The sequence below is a fragment of the Alternaria dauci genome, chromosome 9 (assembly GCF_042100115.1).
Source record: "Alternaria dauci strain A2016 chromosome 9, whole genome shotgun sequence".
Taxonomy (NCBI): Eukaryota; Fungi; Ascomycota; class Dothideomycetes; order Pleosporales; family Pleosporaceae; genus Alternaria; species Alternaria dauci.
The window spans coordinates 1251079-1270701 of record NC_091280.1 but is presented as its reverse complement, the minus strand read 5'-3'; the positions used below and the strand labels follow the sequence as shown (position 1 = coordinate 1270701).

At 53.6% G+C, this 19623-nt stretch overlaps 8 protein-coding genes across 8 annotated transcripts; 3 read left to right on the top strand and 5 right to left on the bottom strand.

Moving 5' to 3' along the window:
• Window positions 1-108: 108 nt before the first annotated feature.
• Window positions 109-2422, bottom strand: ACET3X_009108 (uncharacterized protein). The gene has a single exon (XM_069455266.1). The coding sequence runs from the start codon at window positions 2379-2381 to the stop codon at window positions 204-206; it is 2178 nt and encodes a 725-aa protein (XP_069303185.1). The 5' UTR covers window positions 2382-2422; the 3' UTR covers window positions 109-203.
• Window positions 2423-2730: 308 nt separating this feature from the next.
• Window positions 2731-3965, bottom strand: ACET3X_009107 (uncharacterized protein; the record flags this gene model as incomplete). Its single annotated transcript, XM_069455265.1, has 2 exons — window positions 2731-3558; window positions 3609-3965. The coding sequence occupies 2 exons, from the start codon at window positions 3963-3965 to the stop codon at window positions 2731-2733; spliced, it is 1185 nt and encodes a 394-aa protein (XP_069303184.1).
• A 233-nt stretch (window positions 3966-4198) lies between these two features.
• Window positions 4199-6358, bottom strand: ACET3X_009106 (uncharacterized protein). Its single transcript, XM_069455264.1, has 3 exons — window positions 5731-6358; window positions 5381-5669; window positions 4199-5330 (listed from the first exon to the last, which is right to left on the bottom strand). The coding sequence occupies exons 1-3, from the start codon at window positions 6143-6145 to the stop codon at window positions 4232-4234; spliced, it is 1803 nt and encodes a 600-aa protein (XP_069303183.1). The 5' UTR covers window positions 6146-6358; the 3' UTR covers window positions 4199-4231.
• A 309-nt stretch (window positions 6359-6667) lies between these two features.
• Window positions 6668-8297, top strand: ACET3X_009105 (uncharacterized protein; the record flags this gene model as incomplete). The annotated part of the gene is made up of 5 exons (XM_069455263.1): window positions 6668-6715; window positions 6779-6797; window positions 6856-7012; window positions 7060-8038; window positions 8088-8297. 5 exons carry the CDS (start codon window positions 6668-6670, stop codon window positions 8295-8297), a joined length of 1413 nt encoding a protein of 470 aa, XP_069303182.1.
• Window positions 8298-8781: 484 nt separating this feature from the next.
• Window positions 8782-11748, top strand: ACET3X_009104 (uncharacterized protein; the record flags this gene model as incomplete). Its single annotated transcript, XM_069455262.1, has 2 exons — window positions 8782-9354; window positions 9400-11748. 2 exons carry the CDS (start codon window positions 8782-8784, stop codon window positions 11746-11748), a joined length of 2922 nt encoding a protein of 973 aa, XP_069303181.1.
• Window positions 11749-11908: 160 nt separating this feature from the next.
• Window positions 11909-13076, bottom strand: ACET3X_009103 (uncharacterized protein; the record flags this gene model as incomplete). Its single annotated transcript, XM_069455261.1, has 2 exons — window positions 12892-13076; window positions 11909-12836 (listed from the first exon to the last, which is right to left on the bottom strand). Exons 1-2 carry the CDS (start codon window positions 12924-12926, stop codon window positions 11909-11911), a joined length of 963 nt encoding a protein of 320 aa, XP_069303180.1. The 5' UTR covers window positions 12927-13076.
• Window positions 13077-13259: 183 nt separating this feature from the next.
• Window positions 13260-14511, bottom strand: ACET3X_009102 (uncharacterized protein; the record flags this gene model as incomplete). Its single annotated transcript, XM_069455260.1, has 2 exons — window positions 13260-14041; window positions 14089-14511. The coding sequence occupies 2 exons, from the start codon at window positions 14509-14511 to the stop codon at window positions 13553-13555; spliced, it is 912 nt and encodes a 303-aa protein (XP_069303179.1). The 3' UTR covers window positions 13260-13552.
• A 143-nt stretch (window positions 14512-14654) lies between these two features.
• ACET3X_009101 (uncharacterized protein) lies at window positions 14655-18072 on the top strand. The gene is made up of 9 exons (XM_069455259.1): window positions 14655-15217; window positions 15272-15387; window positions 15438-15456; window positions 15502-15536; window positions 15722-15751; window positions 15814-15877; window positions 16515-16723; window positions 17255-17395; window positions 17642-18072. The coding sequence occupies exons 1-9, from the start codon at window positions 14686-14688 to the stop codon at window positions 17768-17770; spliced, it is 1275 nt and encodes a 424-aa protein (XP_069303178.1). The 5' UTR covers window positions 14655-14685; the 3' UTR covers window positions 17771-18072.
• Window positions 18073-19623: the final 1551 nt, after the last annotated feature.

Below are 19623 nucleotides of genomic sequence, written 5' to 3'. Positions count from 1 at the left end.
GAGGGATACACTGATCCCACGTGCTGGCCTAGAGTTGCACCTGATCATGTGTACTCAAGCTTTCAAGTTGATGTTTTTGCAATGCCTATTCCTATTGTGGAACCATCACAAGAATGAATTGTAAGAATCGCCTCTGTTGTTACCCGAGGCTAGTGTATATAATTTCGACCCGAAACCATTCCCAGAACCACATCAACATCGGATTACGACTGGGTTTCCTTTTGATCTCCAGTGTGCGCCTGCGCTGCCTTCTCTGCTCCGTATCCTGGCGCCACCTTGCCCGGTAGACCCTTGACAAACCCACCAATATCCAAGCCCTGCATCTTTTGCTGCGTGACCTGCATCCAACTCTGCTCCTGCTTCTTCTGCACAGCCTGCTCCATCTCGTCTTTTTCCTTCTCTTCATCACCCTCTCCCCTGCTCCCTTCGTTCTTTTTCCTCTCTTCTTCTTCCTGCTTCTTCTCCTTTGCCAGATCGGTTTCGGCACGCTCCACCTCCTCGATGTCGACGTCTTCAAAACCAATCTTCCGAAGAATGGACCCGGTGATGAAGCGGTACTGGAGATGGCCGTCCACAAGATCGCTGACATCGACGTTTTGTATCCCGTGTACGCCAACGACGGGCTGTAGACCTGCGACACCAAGCTGCATGGAAGAGGTGCGATAGAGGAAGCCGAGGATGTAGTCTGATTTGGAGAAAACGTTGACACAGCGACCACTTACTACAGAGCGGATGCGCCGCCAGTCGGCAACGTCAGAGGGGCAAGGGGCGCCGAGAAGAACCACATTCTCGATAAGACCGAAAGCCTTACGCTCTGCTAGTTTTTGGAGGCAGGAATAGATGACGCGTGCACCGAGAGAATAACCCACCAGGGTGACCGGCCGTTCGCCTTGTACCTTGTTGATGAGTGCTTCAGCAAGAACTTCGCCAGCCTTCTCAGAACGATACTTCGCGACCGAGAATGGATTGTCGAGCATAGTGGCAATCTTGAGCAAGCCCAGCGGCCACAATGCAGCCGTCATCGCAGCGAAGACAGTCTGTTCAATGATCTTCTTCTTTGCATAGCCCCAAGCAGCACTGGTCACGAATGTCTCGAGGCTATGTCCGAGCTTGAGAAGCGCTTCAAGCTCCCAGCGAAGTGCGAAGCCTTCTGTTCCCTTGCTGATGTATCTCCATGGCTTTGATACTTCCTCGGGGGCACGCAACCAACCAGAGACTGCGATCGCGACGCGGAGGCGGCGAGACTCGTTGTCTTGATGTCTCGGGTCCTGAGTGCGGTGAATCGGTATAAAGGCAAAGTCTTCGACCTGTCGGGCGTAGTCGTCCATGGCCCGCCCTGTCATCTTCGCACCGTAAGCGCCAAACAGCCCACCAACAAGGACAGAAGAACCAGCCAGAGTACCCAGATACCCTGCGGCTGCTGTAGCACCGAGACCGATGCCTCCCATCACGCTTCCAACACCTGCAGCAAGAAGTGGTGCAGCAAGCCCGCCAGTTACACCAATCAACGCGGCACCAGCAACACCAGCGAGGCCAACTTTCCATTTGCGAGCGGCCTGTGATTTCTCGGCAGCTTGCTTCGTCTCTTCGTCAGCATTTAGTTGCTGAGATGCTGCCTCTAGAAGGCCTTGGGCGACCGTCTCCTCATCTTTCTTCAGAACAGCTCTACTCAACCTGAGAGAACTGGTGAGGTAGAGAAGCAGGACGCGAGAATGTGCCGAGTAGTGCTCCAGACTTAGGAGTATGAGTACTAGCGAGTGTAGTATAAGGGCGCGTTTGCTCTCCTCCAAGCGAGTAAGGGCGTTGGGTACAGGGGGATAGAGATCCATGAACATCTTGTCTTCATCCTCGTCCTTCTCGTCAAGCTTCCTGATACTCTTGAGACCATTCTCGGATTTCTTCGCAATTTTTTCCACCTCGTCGCCTCCAACCTGGCGTGTCTGTTCTTTGGCCTTCTCTTTCGAGTTGACTATTTCACCGATTCTGCTGATGACGTTGCCTCGCCACCCGTCGAAGTACCTGAGCATCTCCTTCTTCAGTTCTTGCACTTCAGGTTGCGCAAGCTCTTTTCTTGCGTCTTCTTCGCGTGCTTCCCTCTCTTTCTTAATCTTGTCTTCTTTCGCAACATCGACTTCGTCGAGATTGGAGGGTGCGGCTTGCAGCACCTCTTCCTCTGATTTGGCAGTCTTTGGATCGAGTGGGAATTCCTCAGCGGTGAAAGTATCGACCAAGGACTTCCGCATGGATGCCGTGATGGTTGCTATCAAGAAGGTCAAATCCGCGCATTGGTCTGCATTGAGGAGCGTCGTAAGTGATGTCTCATCCTTGTCCTCCGACTTAGAGTGACCCAAGGAGGTCAACTTGGAGGCCCACCCCGACATGATAGTTGATAGTATGCCGAAGTAGGGTTTCAGAGTTCGTGAAGTGATTGCGAAGTGCAGGTGTACATAACAGGGTGAGATGTTGCTGCTTGGTTATGACGTATAGTGGGGCAGGGGCTATGATGGTCCAATGCCATACCCTAACGAAGAAGGACCCGCACTTCCGAGGAGTGTGAACGAGGAAGGCCAAGTATTTCGACTATCCAACATGCTGTCAAGTATCATTATAGAACGTGACAAGCTCCATCTTGTGGACAAGGACTCGGCATCTATGCACAGCAATATTTTGATCTTGATACGTACTCATGCAAAGCTCGATTTATTCTATTCCTTTGACCAAATTACCACGTTACGAACCTACTCTGCTAGCAGGTATCGGCGGTGCGCCCCTTCCACCCACTGGAAAGTTCCTTGCACTCAAAAAGACACCTTTGACAGCTCTGATGTCGTTCTTCAGCACCTCCATTTGATCGCTCTGTGCAGTACCGCCTGAACCAGACCAAGTAAAGCTAGATCCATAGCGGCCCATGCTGGGATAGTATTGGTTCTTGTAGTCCATCTCAGTCAGGTATGTGGTCAGGTCCGACACCTTGGTCCTCAGCGCATCTCGCGATTTGCCGTCATTGGTGCGGTTCGTGTCCAGCTCTTGCAGACGTGATTTTATAATCTTGAGGCGATTCTCTTGCGCTGTCACGGTGGGGTGGGGATCTGCAGCCGACGTAGAGGGTCGACGGGAGAGGTTGGGTGTGGTTTGGGTGCCGTAATCGCGATGGTACAGTTCTGTAGGGTCGGAGTCGGCTTCTGAGACATCGTCTGCAGCGTCTGCGATTGCCTTGACTTTGCTCGCGGGATCAACAGACACTGCCTTGCCTAGTCTCGAGTTCAGCTCCTTCAGCTGCTCGTGAGTATGTGATGCAAACTCTTGTCTCGATTCGGCAAGGCTGTGTGTCATGGGCGCGATGATGTACTTTGAAAGTCCATACATGGTTGCTATGAGGCCTCCTGTCACGTATGCGGTTGTCGCAAGGCGCTGGGTGGTGATGAGGGGCGGCGGCTTTTCGGTATTCGCAAGGAACTCTGGGTAGGTAACGATGGGGGGTATCTCGCGCGGTGGAGGTGGTGGAGTATCGCGTGCCTGAGACGTCACTTCTGATACCTCTGCGGGCTTTGATGGCGTCTGCGGATGTCAGTATCGTTTCTCTGCAGCTGGGGAGGCTGTATGCTCACTGCTGACCACGCCCGCTGCCCAACGTCCTCGAGATCTGTGTGAGTGTTCTCCTGTGGCTCTTTGCCCAGCAAAGTCTCGATGTCCTCTGTGCGCACACCCTTTGACTGCAAGAATGCGACCTTCTTCTCTCGCGGCGCATCGCGGATCGTAGCATCCTCAAGGAAGCGCGATGCTTGCTCTAGCAGCTCTGAGCCTTGGGGCGGCTGCTCTCCCCCATCTTCTCCCTGGATGTCGTCTTCGGTCGGTGTTGGCGCTTCGGCGGCGTCTTGCGCGCGTGCTTGTTCGGGCTCTGGGGACGCTGCAGCGTCATCGGCAGAAGCGCGTTGCCAGTCGGGTATCGCCGGCTTGTTGGACATTGTGCGTGGAATCAACAGTTGTTTTGAAAGCCAAAGTCGAGCAGATGGGGGCTGCAGAAGACGCGAAATGGGCGGAGGCGCGCTTCCGACCGTCGTGATGGATTGCTCGGGAAACATGGCTGGACCGAGGCAAGAGCCCCAGGTTCCGCCTTTCCTCTTTGGTCAAACACCTGAGCATCAGCTCTGACAAGCCCCATCGCTGTGAACTGGTCCGGTGCCTTTGAACGCTGCGATTGTCTCTTGTAATGCTACTCTAAGTTTTTGCTTTAAAACTGTGTCTCGGTGCTTCCCTCACCCATGCTCTTGCTGCCCGAGCTGCCACTCTGTATCGCCCCCAAGATGCCATCAATGTAGCCTGCACCGGACCATTTCTGGTGCGTGAGCACATCACATCCCAGCTCCTTCTCTCTTGCTTGCACCAGCTTGACATACGCAAGCATACCCTCGTCCTTGAACGCCCGGCTTAGCTCGCAGGTGATTGTAGCCGTCGAGTGTACGCCAGCAAGCGAGATGAGCTGGAATACGAATCCATGCTTTGCCAGATCCCAGACAAACGACTTGAGCGCCTCTTCAGAGAAGCCTTGGCCCATCCAGTTGAAGCTGGGCGATAGATTGTACACGAATTTCTTGCCCGGGTAGTCAGCGCGGATTTCACCTGCGAATCTCGCTGCTTCCTTGACGTTCGGATCACCAGTTTCGACCCAGAGCAGGTCAGCGTATGGAGCGTATTCCTTGCCGCGCTTTGTTGCTGCGGCGACGCCAGCTTTGTAGTGGTAGAAACCTTCCCGTGTACGTGGGATGTCCCAGTTGAAGTAGACGGGTGACTTGGTGTACTTCTCCGCGACCTGCCGGCGCTTGAGAAGAGAATAGTTGGGGTTCTGCTTCATCTCATCGAGGTATGAGTCAATGGTTGATTGAGATGCACTCTCTTTCTCAAGGTGTTGGACCACGGCCTCGTCGAAGGTTACGAGCTTGTGCTTCTTGACCCACGCTGCTTCGTATTGGTCAATCTCCTTGCCTGGTGCGCCAGCTGCTTCCATGTTCTGTAGTGTCTCAGCCAGCGGCTCAGTATCTTCTGTGACACCCTTGATGAACTCGTGATCCCGCACGTCGACTGCGCTGGAGATGAGCTTGCCACTCTCCGAGTCTGTGCGCGCAATAACCAGATTCTCGCAGCCCATCATGTCCCACTGGAATCGTGCGGCTACTAGGCGGTTGATGTGGTCTCCAACCGGAACAAGCACTTTTCCTGCAAGATGTCCGCACTTCTTGCCGCCGTGCAATTGATCTTCGAAGTGAACGCCTGCAGCTCCGTTCTCAGCGAAGAGCTTTGCCAGCTTGATGACGGCAGAAAGACCTCCGTGGCTGTGGCAAGTTAGTTCTTCTTCCAGACGTCGAGACTAATCTTTACACACCCAGTATCACCATCAGCAATGATTGGCCGCATGTAGTCCAAGTAAGGCGTCTTTGCTCGTTCTTCTGCACTCATCTTCCTCCTAGCATCCCAGTTCTTGCGGTCGTGTAGCTGCTGAGCTTTGAACAGGCGCTGCACTTGGTTTGGTACGGTGTTGTAAGGGTAGTCGCCAAAGTCGGCCGAGACTTCATTCGTGGTGGTCAGGACAGAGGAGCAGGCCCATCCAGAGACATAAAGGACTTCTTGGTTGGCAGCTTGTTGAGACATTTGAATGGGGTCAATTGCGCCCACTGGATGTTGGAGACATATGATCAGTCATTGTGCTATCTATACAGACTAGGATAAACGCACTGGTGTGTACTGGCTCGCCCTTGGCCGCCCTCTCTTCCAGGAGGTTGAACAATTTCCGCGCCATCAGTGAGCTGGGATACGACTGCTGAAGCGACCCCCGCTTGCTCACAACATCCTCGGCAGAGTATGGGCGCTTGATGCCTTTGTACCGTGGTGACGCCCACCAGTCCTTCACGGCTTGGACCTGTTCCTCGAAGAGCGCATCTTCCGCCTGGCCCGCTTTCGAAGCTTCAGGCAGCAGCTGGAAGGCATCGCCGGGGAGTGCTGTCGATACTGGGGGGTCAACGCTCCTGAGTGGCGAGTTTGACATGCGACACGCGGTGGTAGAGAGGGGTCGTAGGAGTTGTGGTGTTCGGCTCGTGACTCTTGACATTCGGCTCTGGCGCGCGACTGAGCGTGATACTGTTCGGAACATTGTAGGCGTACGTAAATGGGAGAGACTGCGGTCAGCAGAAGCTCGCTCTGTATCTGAGCAGGATGGCGGCAAGAGTTAGTCACCAGTTATTTACGGAAAAATATCCGCAAGTCGGAGAGAACTCGGAGATGATGTCTATTGCAGGCGCCTTTCTGCATTCGCATCCAATTGATTCCTTTGCATGTAATTAGCAATGTCAGTGGCCGTGTTGCGTAAAAAAGTGAGTTTCGCGTCGTGGTTGCGGCAACGCTGCCCCAGGGTTCCCCTTCCCCGTCACCGACGTCACTACCGAGGTCCGTAGCCCTTGTCTAGCCGCCGTCCAACTGCCCCTCTGTACTCGCATCAACGGACCATGCGTGCCTGGTGGAGTTGAGTTGCATTGCCGAAAGTTGCCGTGAACATTTCTTTGCTTGTCGCTCGCGAAGTCTGCAACGCCATTGTCTTGAACTACTTGTTGTGTTCTACGTTCTGTGTTAACGAGTGCAACTCCTCTCCCCGCATCTACCCCACGTAAACCGAGCTATGGCATTAAGTGCGCGATCAGCTTCTAGAGCTCTACGGGCTGCCAAGGTAAGCTCGAAAAACAACGCGTGATCACGTACGATACACAAATAACTAACAATTGATTTATAGGCGCGTCCTTTTGTCTCTGGTATGCAATTAGGTCATCCAGTCCAAATGTCATGATCCTAACGCGTGGTTCGTTGCAGTGCAAGCATGTAGCTACTCTTCCTCCTCGGAGCCGGATCTCAAGGAGACGTTCAAGAAGGTTCTGCCTGCAAAGCGCGAACTTTTGAAGAAAGTCAAAGCGCATGCCGACAAGAAGCTTGGAGATGTCAAGGTCGAGAATGCCCTAGGTGGCATGAGGTATGATACTCAAGCGGTCATGTAAACATGCACTGACGAGATTGAAGAGGTCTCAAGGCCATGGTCTGGGAAGGATCAGTGCTCGATGCAAACGAGGGCATCCGCTTCCACGGCAAAACCATCAAGGATTGCCAAAAGGTGCTGCCCAAGGGCACTTCCGGCACCGAGATGCTTCCCGAGGCAATGTTCTGGCTCCTACTCACAGGCGAAGTGCCCTCGGTCTCGCAAACTCGTGCGTTGTCCCGAGAGCTCGCTGAAAAGGGCAGCATTCCCAAATTCGTCGAGAAGATGCTCGACGACTTCCCCAAAGATCTCCACCCCATGACACAGTTCGCATGCGCCGTGTCAGCACTGAACTACGAGTCCAAGTTTGCAAAGGCCTACGAGAAGGGCATCAACAAGGCCGACTACTGGGAGCCTACCTTCGATGACTGTATCAGTCTCCTCGCGAAACTGCCTACCATCGCTGCAAAGATCTACCAGAACGCATACCGTGGTGGAGGTGCCCTCCCGAACGAGATCGATCTGAACCAGGATTGGTCGTACAACTTTGCTGCCATGTTGGGCAAGCCAGGCAAGGAGAACGAGGGGTTCCAAGACCTTCTCAGGCTGTACCTTGCTCTGCACGGTGACCACGAGGGTGGTAACGTCTCCGCGCACACGACACACTTGGTCGGATCTGCGCTCAGCGATCCCTTCTTGAGCTATAGTGCTGGTCTCCAAGGTCTGGCAGGACCCTTGCATGGCCTGGCTGCGCAAGAGGTGTTGCGATTCATCCTCGACATGCAAAAGGTCGTCGGCGAGAAGTTCAGCGACAAGGACGTCAATGAGTACCTTTGGAGCGTACTCAAGTCTGGACGTGTCATTCCTGGCTACGGCCACGCTGTGCTCAGAAAGCCTGACCCGCGATTCGAAGCCCTCATGGACTTTGCAAATGCCCGACCCGAGATCGCAGCAAACCCTGTATACCAGCTGGTCAAGAAGAACTCTGAGGTTGCGCCGGATGTGCTCAAGGAGCACGGAAAGGTAAGATGCGGCATGTCCAACACGCCGAGCCACTGCTGACACACTGTAGACCAAGAACCCCTTCCCCAACGTCGACTCGTCCTCCGGTGTCCTTTTCCACCACTACGGCTTCAAGGAGACCCTTTACTACACTGCGACGTTCGGTGTCAGCCGTGGTCTGGGCCCGCTCGCACAGCTCATTTGGGACAGGGCATTGGGTCTGCCTATCGAGCGCCCAAAGTCGATTAACCTTCAGGGTATACTGGATCAGGTCGCGTAGATGTCTTGGGAAGACGACGGGGAAGTTTACGAAGACTATGAACAGCTTCGCAGTAGATGAATGAAACGATCAACAAACATAGCTAGAAATTCTGACATGGCATGCAAGCAAGTTGGGAGTGGTTCGGCGAGGATCCACTGCAAGCGCGGCGGGAGCTAGATCGACGCCTAGCCAGGCACGAGACGCCATCGCGGCTGAAGTAAGCCCGATGAAACCCCCATCTCCAACTATACGACTCCGGCTGCGTTTGCTGTGTGCTTTTTGTCCTACAAACACGTTATTGGCCTCGAACACTATCCAACAATTACCCGCGCTTCTTAACCCGTTGCCTGTCAGAGAACAGCCGCGCCTCAATGCTAGCCTCAAGATAACCAGAGCTTCACGCTCGCGCCGCCACAGATAGCCGCGCCGATCGAGGCGTACACTGCATCTTCCATAGCCAGCCCCTTCTCTGCTTCGCTTCAACAACAGACTCGCGGCCATCATGGCGCCTTACGAAGCCCACGAAATGCGTCGTGGCAAGTACGCGAGAATCGATGACCCCGTCGACGACGTCGAAACCCCGACGCGCTTCTCCTCCGAATCCACCGGCACGCTAGAAGATCTCGAAGAACACGACCCACTCGCCTTCGATAGCAAGATCAGGCGCAAAAAGAGCGCTGGCGATCTCAAGGTCCGGAAAGCGTCGTATAGAGACAACGAGTCTGCGGCGCCGTTCCCCACACAGCAGCGAAAGTCGCGATGTGCGCCGGGGCGGTGCTGCTGCTGGCTTCTGGTGTTCATCGCCGCCACGGTCCTGATACTGGCATCAGGAGGCATATGGGCATACAAGGTCTCGGTGCCTGAAGATGGACTGAGTCCGCCGTGGTATCCGTCGCCCAGAGGTGGTACTGACAAGGCATGGGAGGAGAGCTACAAGAAGGCTGCGGAACTGGTAAAGCAGATGACGCTGCCTGAAAAGGTCAACATCACAACGGGAACAGGCTGGAGCATGGACCTCTGTGTCGGCCAGACTGGGCGCGTGGACCGGTTGAAGTTTCCCAGCTTGTGTCTGCAGGTGCGTACAATCGACGTGTGACTAGGACTATACTAAGGTGCTCAGGACGGCCCACTGGGCATTCGATTCGCCGACAACATCACCGCGTTCCCTGCCGGCATCACCACCGGCGCAACATGGTCCAAGGAACTCATGTACCTCCGTGGAAAGGCACACGGCAAAGAAGCACGACTCAAGGGCGTCAACGTCCTGCTCGGTCCTGCGATGGGCCCTCTCGGGAGAATGCCAGCTGGTGGCCGGAATTGGGAAGGATTCGGATCGGATCCAGTTCTACAGGGCATCGCAGCCGCGCAAACCATCAAGGGCATACAAGAGGAGGGGGTCATGGCTACCGCGAAGCATTATATCGGTAACGAACAAGAGCACTTCAGACAGGCATGGGAGTGGGGCCTTCCAAACGCCATCTCGAGCAACATCGATGACCGCACCCTGCATGAGATCTACGCATGGCCATTTGCCGATTCCGTCAAAGCTGGAGTGACCAGTGTCATGTGCTCGTACAACCAGGTCAACTCGAGCTATGCGTGTCAAAACTCCAAGCTGCTCAACGGAGTTCTGAAAGATGAGCTCGGCTTCCAGGGCTTCATCCAAAGTGACTGGTTGGCACAACGTTCGGGTGTGGCTAGTGCTCTTGCGGGCTTGGACATGACAATGCCAGGGGATGGCTTGCGATGGGCCAAGGGTAACAGTCTATGGGGTCCTGAGCTCACGCGGGCGGTTCTCAACGGCAGCGTGCCCATCGATCGCGTCGACGACATGGTTACTCGAATCGTGGCATCATGGTATCAAGTGGGGCAGGACAAGTGGGACAACGACGGGCCGAACTTCTCTTCATGGACCAACGACAAGGTCGGCAAGCTTCACGAGGGCAGCCCATCAAACCATGAGATGGGCGTGGTAAACCAGTATGTCAACGCGCAAGGAGAAGGGAAAGAGGCACACAGCCACCTGGTGCGTCGCATCGCTGCCGAAGGCACCGTCTTGGTGAAGAATGAGGACAAGACGCTACCCCTGGACCGTAAGGGCTGGAAGACTGGCGGCAAGGCCAAGACAAAGTTCCGTGTTGGTATCTTTGGTGAAGATGCACGTCTCCCGCATGAAGGAATCAACCATTGCGCTGATCAAAGTTGCGACGAAGGAACACTAGCATCAGGATGGGGATCTGGCGCGGTGAACTTCTCGTATCTAGTCGAGCCCTTGTCTGCTATTCGGGACGCGTTCGACAACGAGACTGTATACGTTACTGACTGGCTGGAAAATAAGCTTCCTGACCAGAAAGAGATCCTTGTAGATCAGGATCTTTGTATTGTCTTCGCCAACTCCGACGCCGGTGAAGGTTACGAGCATTACGGAAGCATACGCGGCGACAGGAACGACCTTTATCTGCAAAAAGGCGGCGACAAACTGATTCAAAACGTTGCTAAAGACTGTGGAGAAGGCATGGGCGACGTCGTGGTTGTCATCCACACTGTTGGACCCGTCATTCTCGAGAACTTCATTGACATCATGAACGTCAGAGCCGTCGTCATCGCTAATCTACCTGGAACCGAGTCCGGCAATGCCATTGTAGACATCCTCTTTGGCGACGCCAACCCCTCTGGCCGTTTGCCCTACACCATTGCCAAGAAGGAAGATGACTATGGTCCAGGCAGCAAGATTAAGTACCTTCCCAGCCCATCTGACGGTCTGGCGCCTCAGCAGAACTTCTCGGAGGGTCTCTACATCGACTACCGTCACTTTGACAAACAGAACATCACCCCGCGCTTCGAGTTCGGCTATGGTCTTTCGTACACAGATTTCAAGCTATCTTCGCTCTTGATTGAAGAGAAGAGCGCGAAAACACCTCTTCCCAAATCTCGACCTGCTGGCCTGATACCGCCCACTTACTCCACAGACCTACCAGATCCCAAGTCTGTGCTTTTCCCTGAAGGTTTCAATCAGGTAGAGCGATACATTTACCCATGGCTGGACTCTATAAAGGGCATCAAGAAATCCGAGCCCAAGAACCCTGCCCCGCCGTCTCCCCTCAGCGAGGCAGGCGGTGGTCCAGGCGGCAACCCCGATCTCTACACTACGCTCTTGACCGTGTCAGCGTCGTTAGAAAACGCTGGAGCAGTCGACGGCTCGTCAGTAGTCCAACTCTACATTGCTTTCCCACAAGACTATAAGGATCATGAGACGGGCGAGCCTGTCGACTTCCCCGTCCGTGTGCTGCGAGGGTTTGAGAAAATACATTTAGAGAAGAATACCGGAAAGCTTGTGCAATTCGAGGTGACAAGAAGAGATCTGAGTTATTGGGATGTAAAGAGGCAGAACTGGGTGCTGCCTAATGGCGAGTTCGGTATTGGTGTAGGGTTCTCGAGCAGAGATTTGCCATTGGAGGGCAAATGGTGAGGCGGCGTTATTCGGATAGAAGTGTGATTGATTAGGTACTGGCGTTCTATTTGTATTGTTTGTCGATATCCCATACATATACTCTATTGTTAGATCAAATTATACTACCATCCACACTGCGATGCTTCTCGGTTGTGCAACTCTGTTTTCTTTGGGCAGCTCACAATTCACTCTTTTCTCTGCCATCCAGTTCTTCAACCGGTCTCCGGCCTCTGGCAAACAAGATTGTGCGCCACAGCTTCTTGCCAGCGAATTCCATATAGTTCCTCTCCTTCATCGTTTTGACATCGACATCCACAAATCCAGCCTCGGTAAAAAATTGTTTCACGCCTTCAAGAGTGAAGTGCGGGACTACAACAGAAGCTTCCATCTTTCTGCGGAATTCGGGGTCGCTGTCGCCGACGTCGTGCTTTTGTTCAGCATCATGGTGGTGTTGATGCCCGTGATCGTGGTGATCATGCGGACTGGAAGCCTTCTCGTCGCCAGGACCGTGATGATGCCCATGTCTTCCATGACCATGACCATGCTTATGATCATGTACAGCATGATTGCCCTCCGTCCCTTCGATCGGCTTCCCGTTCTCGTCAGCCAACAGATCTCCTCCCTCTAGGAAATCATTGATGACCAACACACCGCCAGGCCTCAACCTCTCCTTCAATTGACTAGCGGCAAATACCACATCCTCAAAATGGTGGAACCCAAATCCTACAGTCGCCAGATCAAAGTTCCAAAATTCCGGTCCCGACAGTGCTTCTGGCCGAGGGTCGGACTTGACAAACAAATCCCCAACCACGGCGCTGACAACATCTTCTGGGAGACCGGCATCGCGAGCGCGAGTATTGTATGTAGATACCATTTTGGGTGAGATATCGATACCCTGAGTTATGGTGACGTAAGGTCCGAAGACACGTGTCATGAGCCCAGTTCCGCATGCATAGTCCAGAAGGCGGACTTGGGTGGCATCTGTGCTGGACCCTGTGTTAATAAAGGGAATGCCGACCCAAGATAGGTCGGAGCGGAGACTATCTGCGACGCGGTCGTTGACGACTTTGAACCAGGGCTTGCTGTCGTAGGAGTCTGATATGGCACTGTAAAATACTCAGCATGCATGTACCTGCTATTTCAAGAATTGATGTAGCGCACTCAAAATACCGACGGTTTGCCTCTGCGTAGCTCATGTTGAATAGTATGTGATTCTCCGTGAGAGTGAGTTTCCTGATGATTGTGGTTGTGCTGATGCAGTGTTATTGATTGTATGAAATATTCTTGGCCTCAAGAGGTATGAGCAGTTGATGTTTGAGCGTTGATCAGATTCTCCTTTATAGGGTGCAGAAGGTTGCGAGGATGGATTCAATGTCGCCGGTCTGCGTCGGAGATATATGCACGCTAAGTCCATATTAGCCGAGCATCACCATGTGGATTTAAAACCCTCAGTATACGACTGGGTATGTTTGATATAACAATGAAAGTAGCGAATAGATTGCCATCTAGGTTTGACAGTGTAAATGTGGTTTCAATTGATCCCCTGCTGGCATCGTCCCAATTGCACTTGATGTGGGGAGACAGTTACCGGAGACATGTTGGTATGACTCCACAGGATGCAGAGAAGCCTCCGTAGACCGCGACCATGAAGTCGCCGGCATGGCCGATCGTGAGCGAGTGATTTTGACGGATGTTGTGAATGACTTCAGCCATCAAGAAAACGCAGTGATTCCCACTAGCCTCCTCAGCATGTTTGGTTGCCACCTCTTATCGAAATGACATTCTTTTGTCGTCACGCCTATGTATTTCGTGTCACCTGGTATCAAGAGATCATCTCTACCATGCCGCCCACATCTGCTTCTTCTAATACATCAACGTTGCCTTTAGCCTTCTGACTCTGCAAAGCTTGTTGCCGCGCAAGGCCTTCTTCTCTCTTGCGCCGCTTCCTGACGTCTGCATCTTCCCAGTTGGTCTTGGATCCGTTCGAAAGCTTCGATTCGTAGGTTTCCAAAAGGGCCTGGCGAAATCGACTTATACGATCAAGGTTTGTCTTGAAGCGCTCATTGGCAATATTGACCAATGTTCGCAGATACCGTTGATCTACCAAGGCAACGTTACTGCCATCGCCATCTTGATAGCCGATAATAGAGTCGAATGAATACCCGGCTGACCGGACTGCTACCATAGGGTTCGGCTCTCCTGTGTTTTGTGACCCTAAGCTCACGGCCCCGCTCTCGCGGAATCCAGCAGTCAGGGCAGCAGTGAGGACTTTTTGGGCATGGTCCATTGATGCGCTCAGGACGTGTAGTATCTGTGCCTCGTCAGAATTTGCACAAGAGTTGCAAGAACCTAAATTACCATGGGTTCAAACTTGAGATGAATGTATCTGGAGGAGACACTAGGTGTTCTCTCCTCGCCCTCAATTTTCTGCAGGCCAAATTCCGACATGAGATCATGATTCGTTTCGACATGTTCAACTGGCGCATGCGATATGAACAGCCATGCACCCCCACCGCCCTTGCCTCCTGGTCCAGCACGCGGCTCTTCTCCTTGAGCCGAATTTGAGGCTTCGATGTCTGTTTTACGCCCTTCTAAAAACACACTAATGCGTCCCGAGCAACTGCTTGTTGTAACGAGACCGTGGAGCCTATTGATTTCGCCAATGAGATCTCGGATAGGCGCATCAACGGAGCCTTTGGGGGACAGATCGTGGTACTCGTCATCTGGAGCATCGAGCTGTTCCAGAATCTTTTGCTTGCGTGCTTCGAATCGGGTCGGCATGTCCGTCGTGCGCTGTGGCTGTGTGGGAAACCCGTGACAACGCGCCGTGTTTTCGCGTTCAAGTGCGTCATGCATGGTCTGTGCGCGCATTCCCTTCCAAGCATCCACGTAGACATCTGCAGTCGCAACCTGTCATACCGCCGGTCAGCTCCGCAACCCAGCCAAATCGACATCATGCCACGTAAAGCTGCCAAAAGTGATAGTGCGCCGGCTGCCAGAAGCTCCTCCAAACGGCCCGCACCGGAGGTTCCCACGAGGCAGTCTAAAAGAGCACGGGCTACGAGTCGGAAGTCATACGTGGAGCCTGAAAGCGATACGGATGAGGATAAGCCAAAGAAGGTTCAACTACCCAACGATGACTATGACAATGATGAAGGGCTAGCCTCCGACTACGAGGAACATAGTGACAAGGATCCATCTTCGGAGTCTGAGCCTGATGAGACTGCCACTGACGATGACATCGAGAGCAAGCGGCCAGTTCCGAGAGGACGTACCACCAAGAACCTGCCTATACACAAGAAAGTCGCTGAAGAGAAAGAGCTTTGGAAACCGGGAGCAAAACTTGCACCAGGAACGCAACTGGTCATCAAGAAGCCGAAGGCCCGGGATGCAGGCGACACGCCATACTTGGATCACACAATCCACCCAAACACACTGTTGTTCCTCAGAGACCTAGCAGCTAACAACGACCGTCAGTGGTTGAAGCGTATGCAACCCTCTATAACGCTTCCTTCACTAGACTGCCCGCTAACGGTTATAGTCCATGACCCTGACTTTAGAGTTTCGTTTCAAGATTTTACAACATTCGCCGAGAAGGTATCGGAGAAGATCATCGAGGTGGATGAGACTATTCCTGAGCTACCAGTCAAAGACGTAGTGAGTGTTTACAGTTTGGCTATCCCAAGAAGTACCACTAAGACGCCCAGATCTACCGTATTTACAGAGGTGAGCTCGAGGCATGATTGTATCGAACTACGCTCACAATTCAAGACATTCGATTCTCAAAAGATCCAACCCCGTACAAGGTGAGATGGCATTTCGACTTTTCTTTGGGAAAGGCAGAACGTTGCGCCAAAGTCATATCTCGACGTGCTGAAACACATCATGTTGCCCATCAAGTTGACTCTGCGCAATCTCGTCTGCGTCTCGAAAGATAGCTTTGTCCTTGTGCTCAACCATGGCAGAGTTCAAGCAGGCTAACCTCGTCCAGACTTACTTCTCTGCGGCTTGGTCGAGGACTGTGAGTTACATTTGTGCAGCAGTTTATTCGAGCCGCAAGCTGACTTTTGATACAAATCCAAGGGAAGAAAAGGGCCTTATGCGCACTACTATGTCCAGGTGCAACCCGAAGGCGGGAGCTTTGTAGGTATGTTTGATTCCCTTCTTCCCTCGTATGTGTGCAATCGCCTTAGCCATGAGCTGTCGTGGAACCCCAAGCCAAGCGAAGCACGACCCCGTGGCCGTCGCGGCTCTTCTTTCGATCGAATATGCATAATGTATGCATGTATACCCAATGACTGCCGTCGCCCATGAGGTCAAGGACGGGCCGAGGCCTGGCGGCTTTTCTCCTCGTGTGACCGAGCTTCGTACTTTATACTGTATTTTGCCGTAGCACGACCGCCATTCCACATACGACAAGGTATTGTCGTTAGTGTAATTGGCGACCCTAGCCAGCGCTGGAGAACATGATCATGTCATAGACATGAGTGCTCAGCATATTCCACTGCTGGTCTTATGTTCGTATCCGCGGTCGGACAGCGTAACCTAGCATCTCAATCCCGGTATCATATTGCGCGATATTCCTGGGAGACGTGTCGGATCGCTTCGGGGTTCGGTCGTGTTTGGTACTGTGCGGTCGGGACGATGCTCTTGTCGAACGCACGCCAGTGCCTAGTCATCTTGCCTGGGCAGGTAGCAACATGTTCAACGGCGCGATAATATCAACGGCGCTGTCTTACCGTCATTGTAATTTAATCCGCACAGGCATATGCTGACTTGAGAAGGTGGTGGCTTCTGGCAGCCGGACGCGACGACCCTGGCCAAACTTCGACGTGACATCGACCGCAAACCGCACAAGATCAAGGCGGTCCTGACTGACCCCGGTATTCGGAAGGCATTCCTCGGTGGGGTGAAAGATGACGAGAAGAAAGCTGTCAATGCTTTCACGAGTCTGTCGATGAATCAGTCGAATGCTCTGAAGCGTAATCCCAAGGCAAGTTCCCTCTGATTTACCTTTCCTTGCAAAGGACCATCGTATCAAACGTTGGTCTTTGAATCACCAAGCAGGAAGATGCCTGTGACGCGTGTCAACTGCCAATTTTCTGCAGGGGCAGAACAATTTCTGGATGGTTTTGCGACAGCTTTGGCGGGATCGGGCGTCTTCCGCAGCCTGGCACAAATCAACTCCAAACCTAGGCCGGGAACTTCCCGCCTACAAGGATGCACTTGTATGAAACTCTTCCGCTACACCATGTTGCGAACGGCACACGACAACGATGACGTGCAACTAAGCTTCAATCTCGCACAGGACAGTTTTGCGTTGCAAACCGTGTCCCGTGCGGCAAAATAGAGTTTCACATGGCCCCGCACTCAACAAGTCAAGCTGAGTTGGAGTTGTCATAGCTAGTACCCTTTCAACGGGCGGGGTTTCCTGCTGGTAACAGCGTTACTGCCAAGTTGCGGAGTTTATTACGAACAACCTTCAGTCTCGCTGTGGTTGCTCGAGTTCGCTGACAGCTCTCAGGGATATGACCATGACCACAAAGATATTGCACTCTTGCGGCTCCGCAATTTCACCATGGGGCGAAAGCTTACAGACGACGAAGTTGTGGGTATGGGAGGCTTGGAGCATGTGGGCGAGCTCGTAGCCAGTATGGTGCCTTTTGTAAGTGTAGCGGTTCGTATTTGGACATTGCTGGCATAAAACGTTTATTGTCCACGCAAAGTTAAAAGCGGCGGCAACTTGCTAGGGACGTGCCTGTACATGGCAAGCTATGGGGTGACTGTGATGCCGGCCAGTAGTGTGTTGGCACTGCGGTCACCCGGCCATGGTGGTAATGTCCAAGTGTGGAGAGAGGCCTGAAGAATGTTGCTGGGGCGTTGGATACGAAGCCGCTAACGACCGTGGCAGATCACCTATCTGAACAGCATCGCGATGCCCGACGATGACACGTCAGACTCGAGCGGCGGCGACGGCGACGATGGAAGCGATGCCGAGCCTGACAATGACAGCGGCGCTGCAGAGGATGACGAGGCTTGATGAAGGCAATTTCAACAAGGCATGTTCGAGGCGTGGTTCTTGCAGCCGACATGCTTTGGATGCACGCATTGGTGGGAGCGTGAAGGAGTGGGCCACACAAGCGCGAAGCCCGCCAATAACCGCCTGTGCAACCCTGCGGCAGTGGCGCTGAGTGGCTGGTCCCAATTCATCTTGCATTAGTTTTACGCCCGTTCCAAGTGGTTGCGGGACACTGCAGCGCTAGACGGTCACGTTACTTAGCGGCGCGAGTAGGGCCGAGACATGCGAGACTAAAGTGTAGCCGGCCGCAATAGGAAACGCCGTCCTGTGACCCTGGTCCCAGTTCTCTCGCTCAAACGCGGGCCTGCCGTCTGCCCTTGGCGCTCTCTGCGTGCTTCTAGCGAGCCAGGGGAGACTGCGCACGGGGCTCACTTTCCTCTCGTCTTCGATCATGACCCAGTGTGCGTGGCTGACCGCATCGACGCCAAAGTCTCATCGATGACAGTGCAGAAGCGACATGTACAGCCATCGCGTCGTATAATCGCCCCGTCACTTGCCCTCTCCACCGTGTCCTCTTGGGCACTGCGACATGCTGCACACGTTGCGTTAGGCTTTGGACGGCCACGGCCCGAGGCGCACTCGTTGTCCTGGGATGCAAGGTTTCCGCCCTAACGCGTCTGGCCATGACCAGCTCCATCTTCACAACGACGGCTTCAGCAAGTCTTTACTGGCGCCTTGCGTCGCTGGCGGTTAGTTGCTGCGCCGTGCTGCGTCATGCACGCACAGGAAGCGGAAGGTCGAGCGGCTTGTACTGTTCGGTCGCACTCGACGTGGTGTAAGCATGACGCCAGCAGCTCCAACACGAAACCTTGACAATTGCAGTCCCAAGTGCGTCGAGTACATCGCGGGGTCTGCATGCTTCATGTCAACCAAGCTGTGAGGCCTTTTGATGCTTTGGCACGTCATCAAAAGGCGGTGTGTTTGTAGGGCACCTCGTTGTGTCCTTCAATCCTACCGTCCATCACACCGATGAGCTGCTGATATTTCGTTCTTCCGCGAATTAGCACGCTTCGGGCTGATCCATCGACCCGCAATGGCTTGCGTCCGCCTATCCACCCCTTCCGCGTCTCTGATGATATTTACCGGCGTTTGTGACACAGCTGGATCTCGCAAAGCCAAAACGTGTCGCCTTACCCGTTTGAGCACTCCGCTCGGATTCGTGAGGCGAGTACACACGGCGGTTTGCCCGAAGATGAGGCAAGCGGACGCTGCGGTACAGGGCGGAGATGGACCACCGCTTATCCGACAGGATGTCGTCCCTCGCCCAACTACTGCAAGGACGGAGCTTCTGTGTTGAACCATCAGCATAAATGCGGTGCTGCGGCGCATCCAGCCTACTGACAGGATGCAAAAGAATGCGTGCACACCGATGCACATCCATCACCAGACTGACCACGCCTCTATCGCACCAGCACACCTTGACAGATCGGTGAGTGTTGTTTGTTTTGCAGTGGCCACGGTCGCGCGCGCTGTGGAAGCATCGTCTGCGTTCTTGCTGCCTGTCAGACACTAGAACAGTGGCACAGGCTACAATTCGTCTTCGGAGACTTGACGATATCTTCCCGCCTGATGCATCTGCATCTGGATTTACGTGCAGATGGCGCGGTACACGAAACGCGGCACAAGCGACAAGGCCGCCTGCACTACGTATGGTGACACAAAAGGGTAGCCTCCGCAATCTCCAGCTATGCTATGCATATTGCGGGAAGGCTTCGGTGACACAAACTTCGTTAATCTAAACATCAACGGGATACACGCGGGAAATTCCACTCTCGTCCCGGGCCGCTGACACACATGGTACCAATTGAGCATGT

Excerpts from the sequence above, each read along its gene's own strand:
- ACET3X_009108 (XM_069455266.1), bottom strand. The coding sequence starts at position 2,381 with ATGTCGGGGTGGGCCTCCAAGTTGACCTCCTTGGGTCACTCTAAGTCG.
- ACET3X_009101 (XM_069455259.1), top strand. The coding sequence starts at position 14,686 with ATGCCACGTAAAGCTGCCAAAAGTGATAGTGCGCCGGCTGCCAGAAGC. Across the intron at positions 15,218-15,271 it reads CGACCGTCAGTGGTTGAAGC|TCCATGACCCTGACTTTAGA; the intron begins GTATGCAACCCT and ends TAACGGTTATAG. Across the intron at positions 17,396-17,641 it reads TAGCCAGTATGGTGCCTTTT|ATCACCTATCTGAACAGCAT; the intron begins GTAAGTGTAGCG and ends CGACCGTGGCAG.
- ACET3X_009106 (XM_069455264.1), bottom strand. The coding sequence starts at position 6,145 with ATGTTCCGAACAGTATCACGCTCAGTCGCGCGCCAGAGCCGAATGTCA. Across the intron at positions 5,670-5,730 it reads GGGCGAGCCAGTACACACCA|TGGGCGCAATTGACCCCATT; the intron begins GTGCGTTTATCC and ends TCCAACATCCAG. Across the intron at positions 5,331-5,380 it reads ATTGCTGATGGTGATACTGG|CCACGGAGGTCTTTCTGCCG; the intron begins GTGTGTAAAGAT and ends AACTTGCCACAG.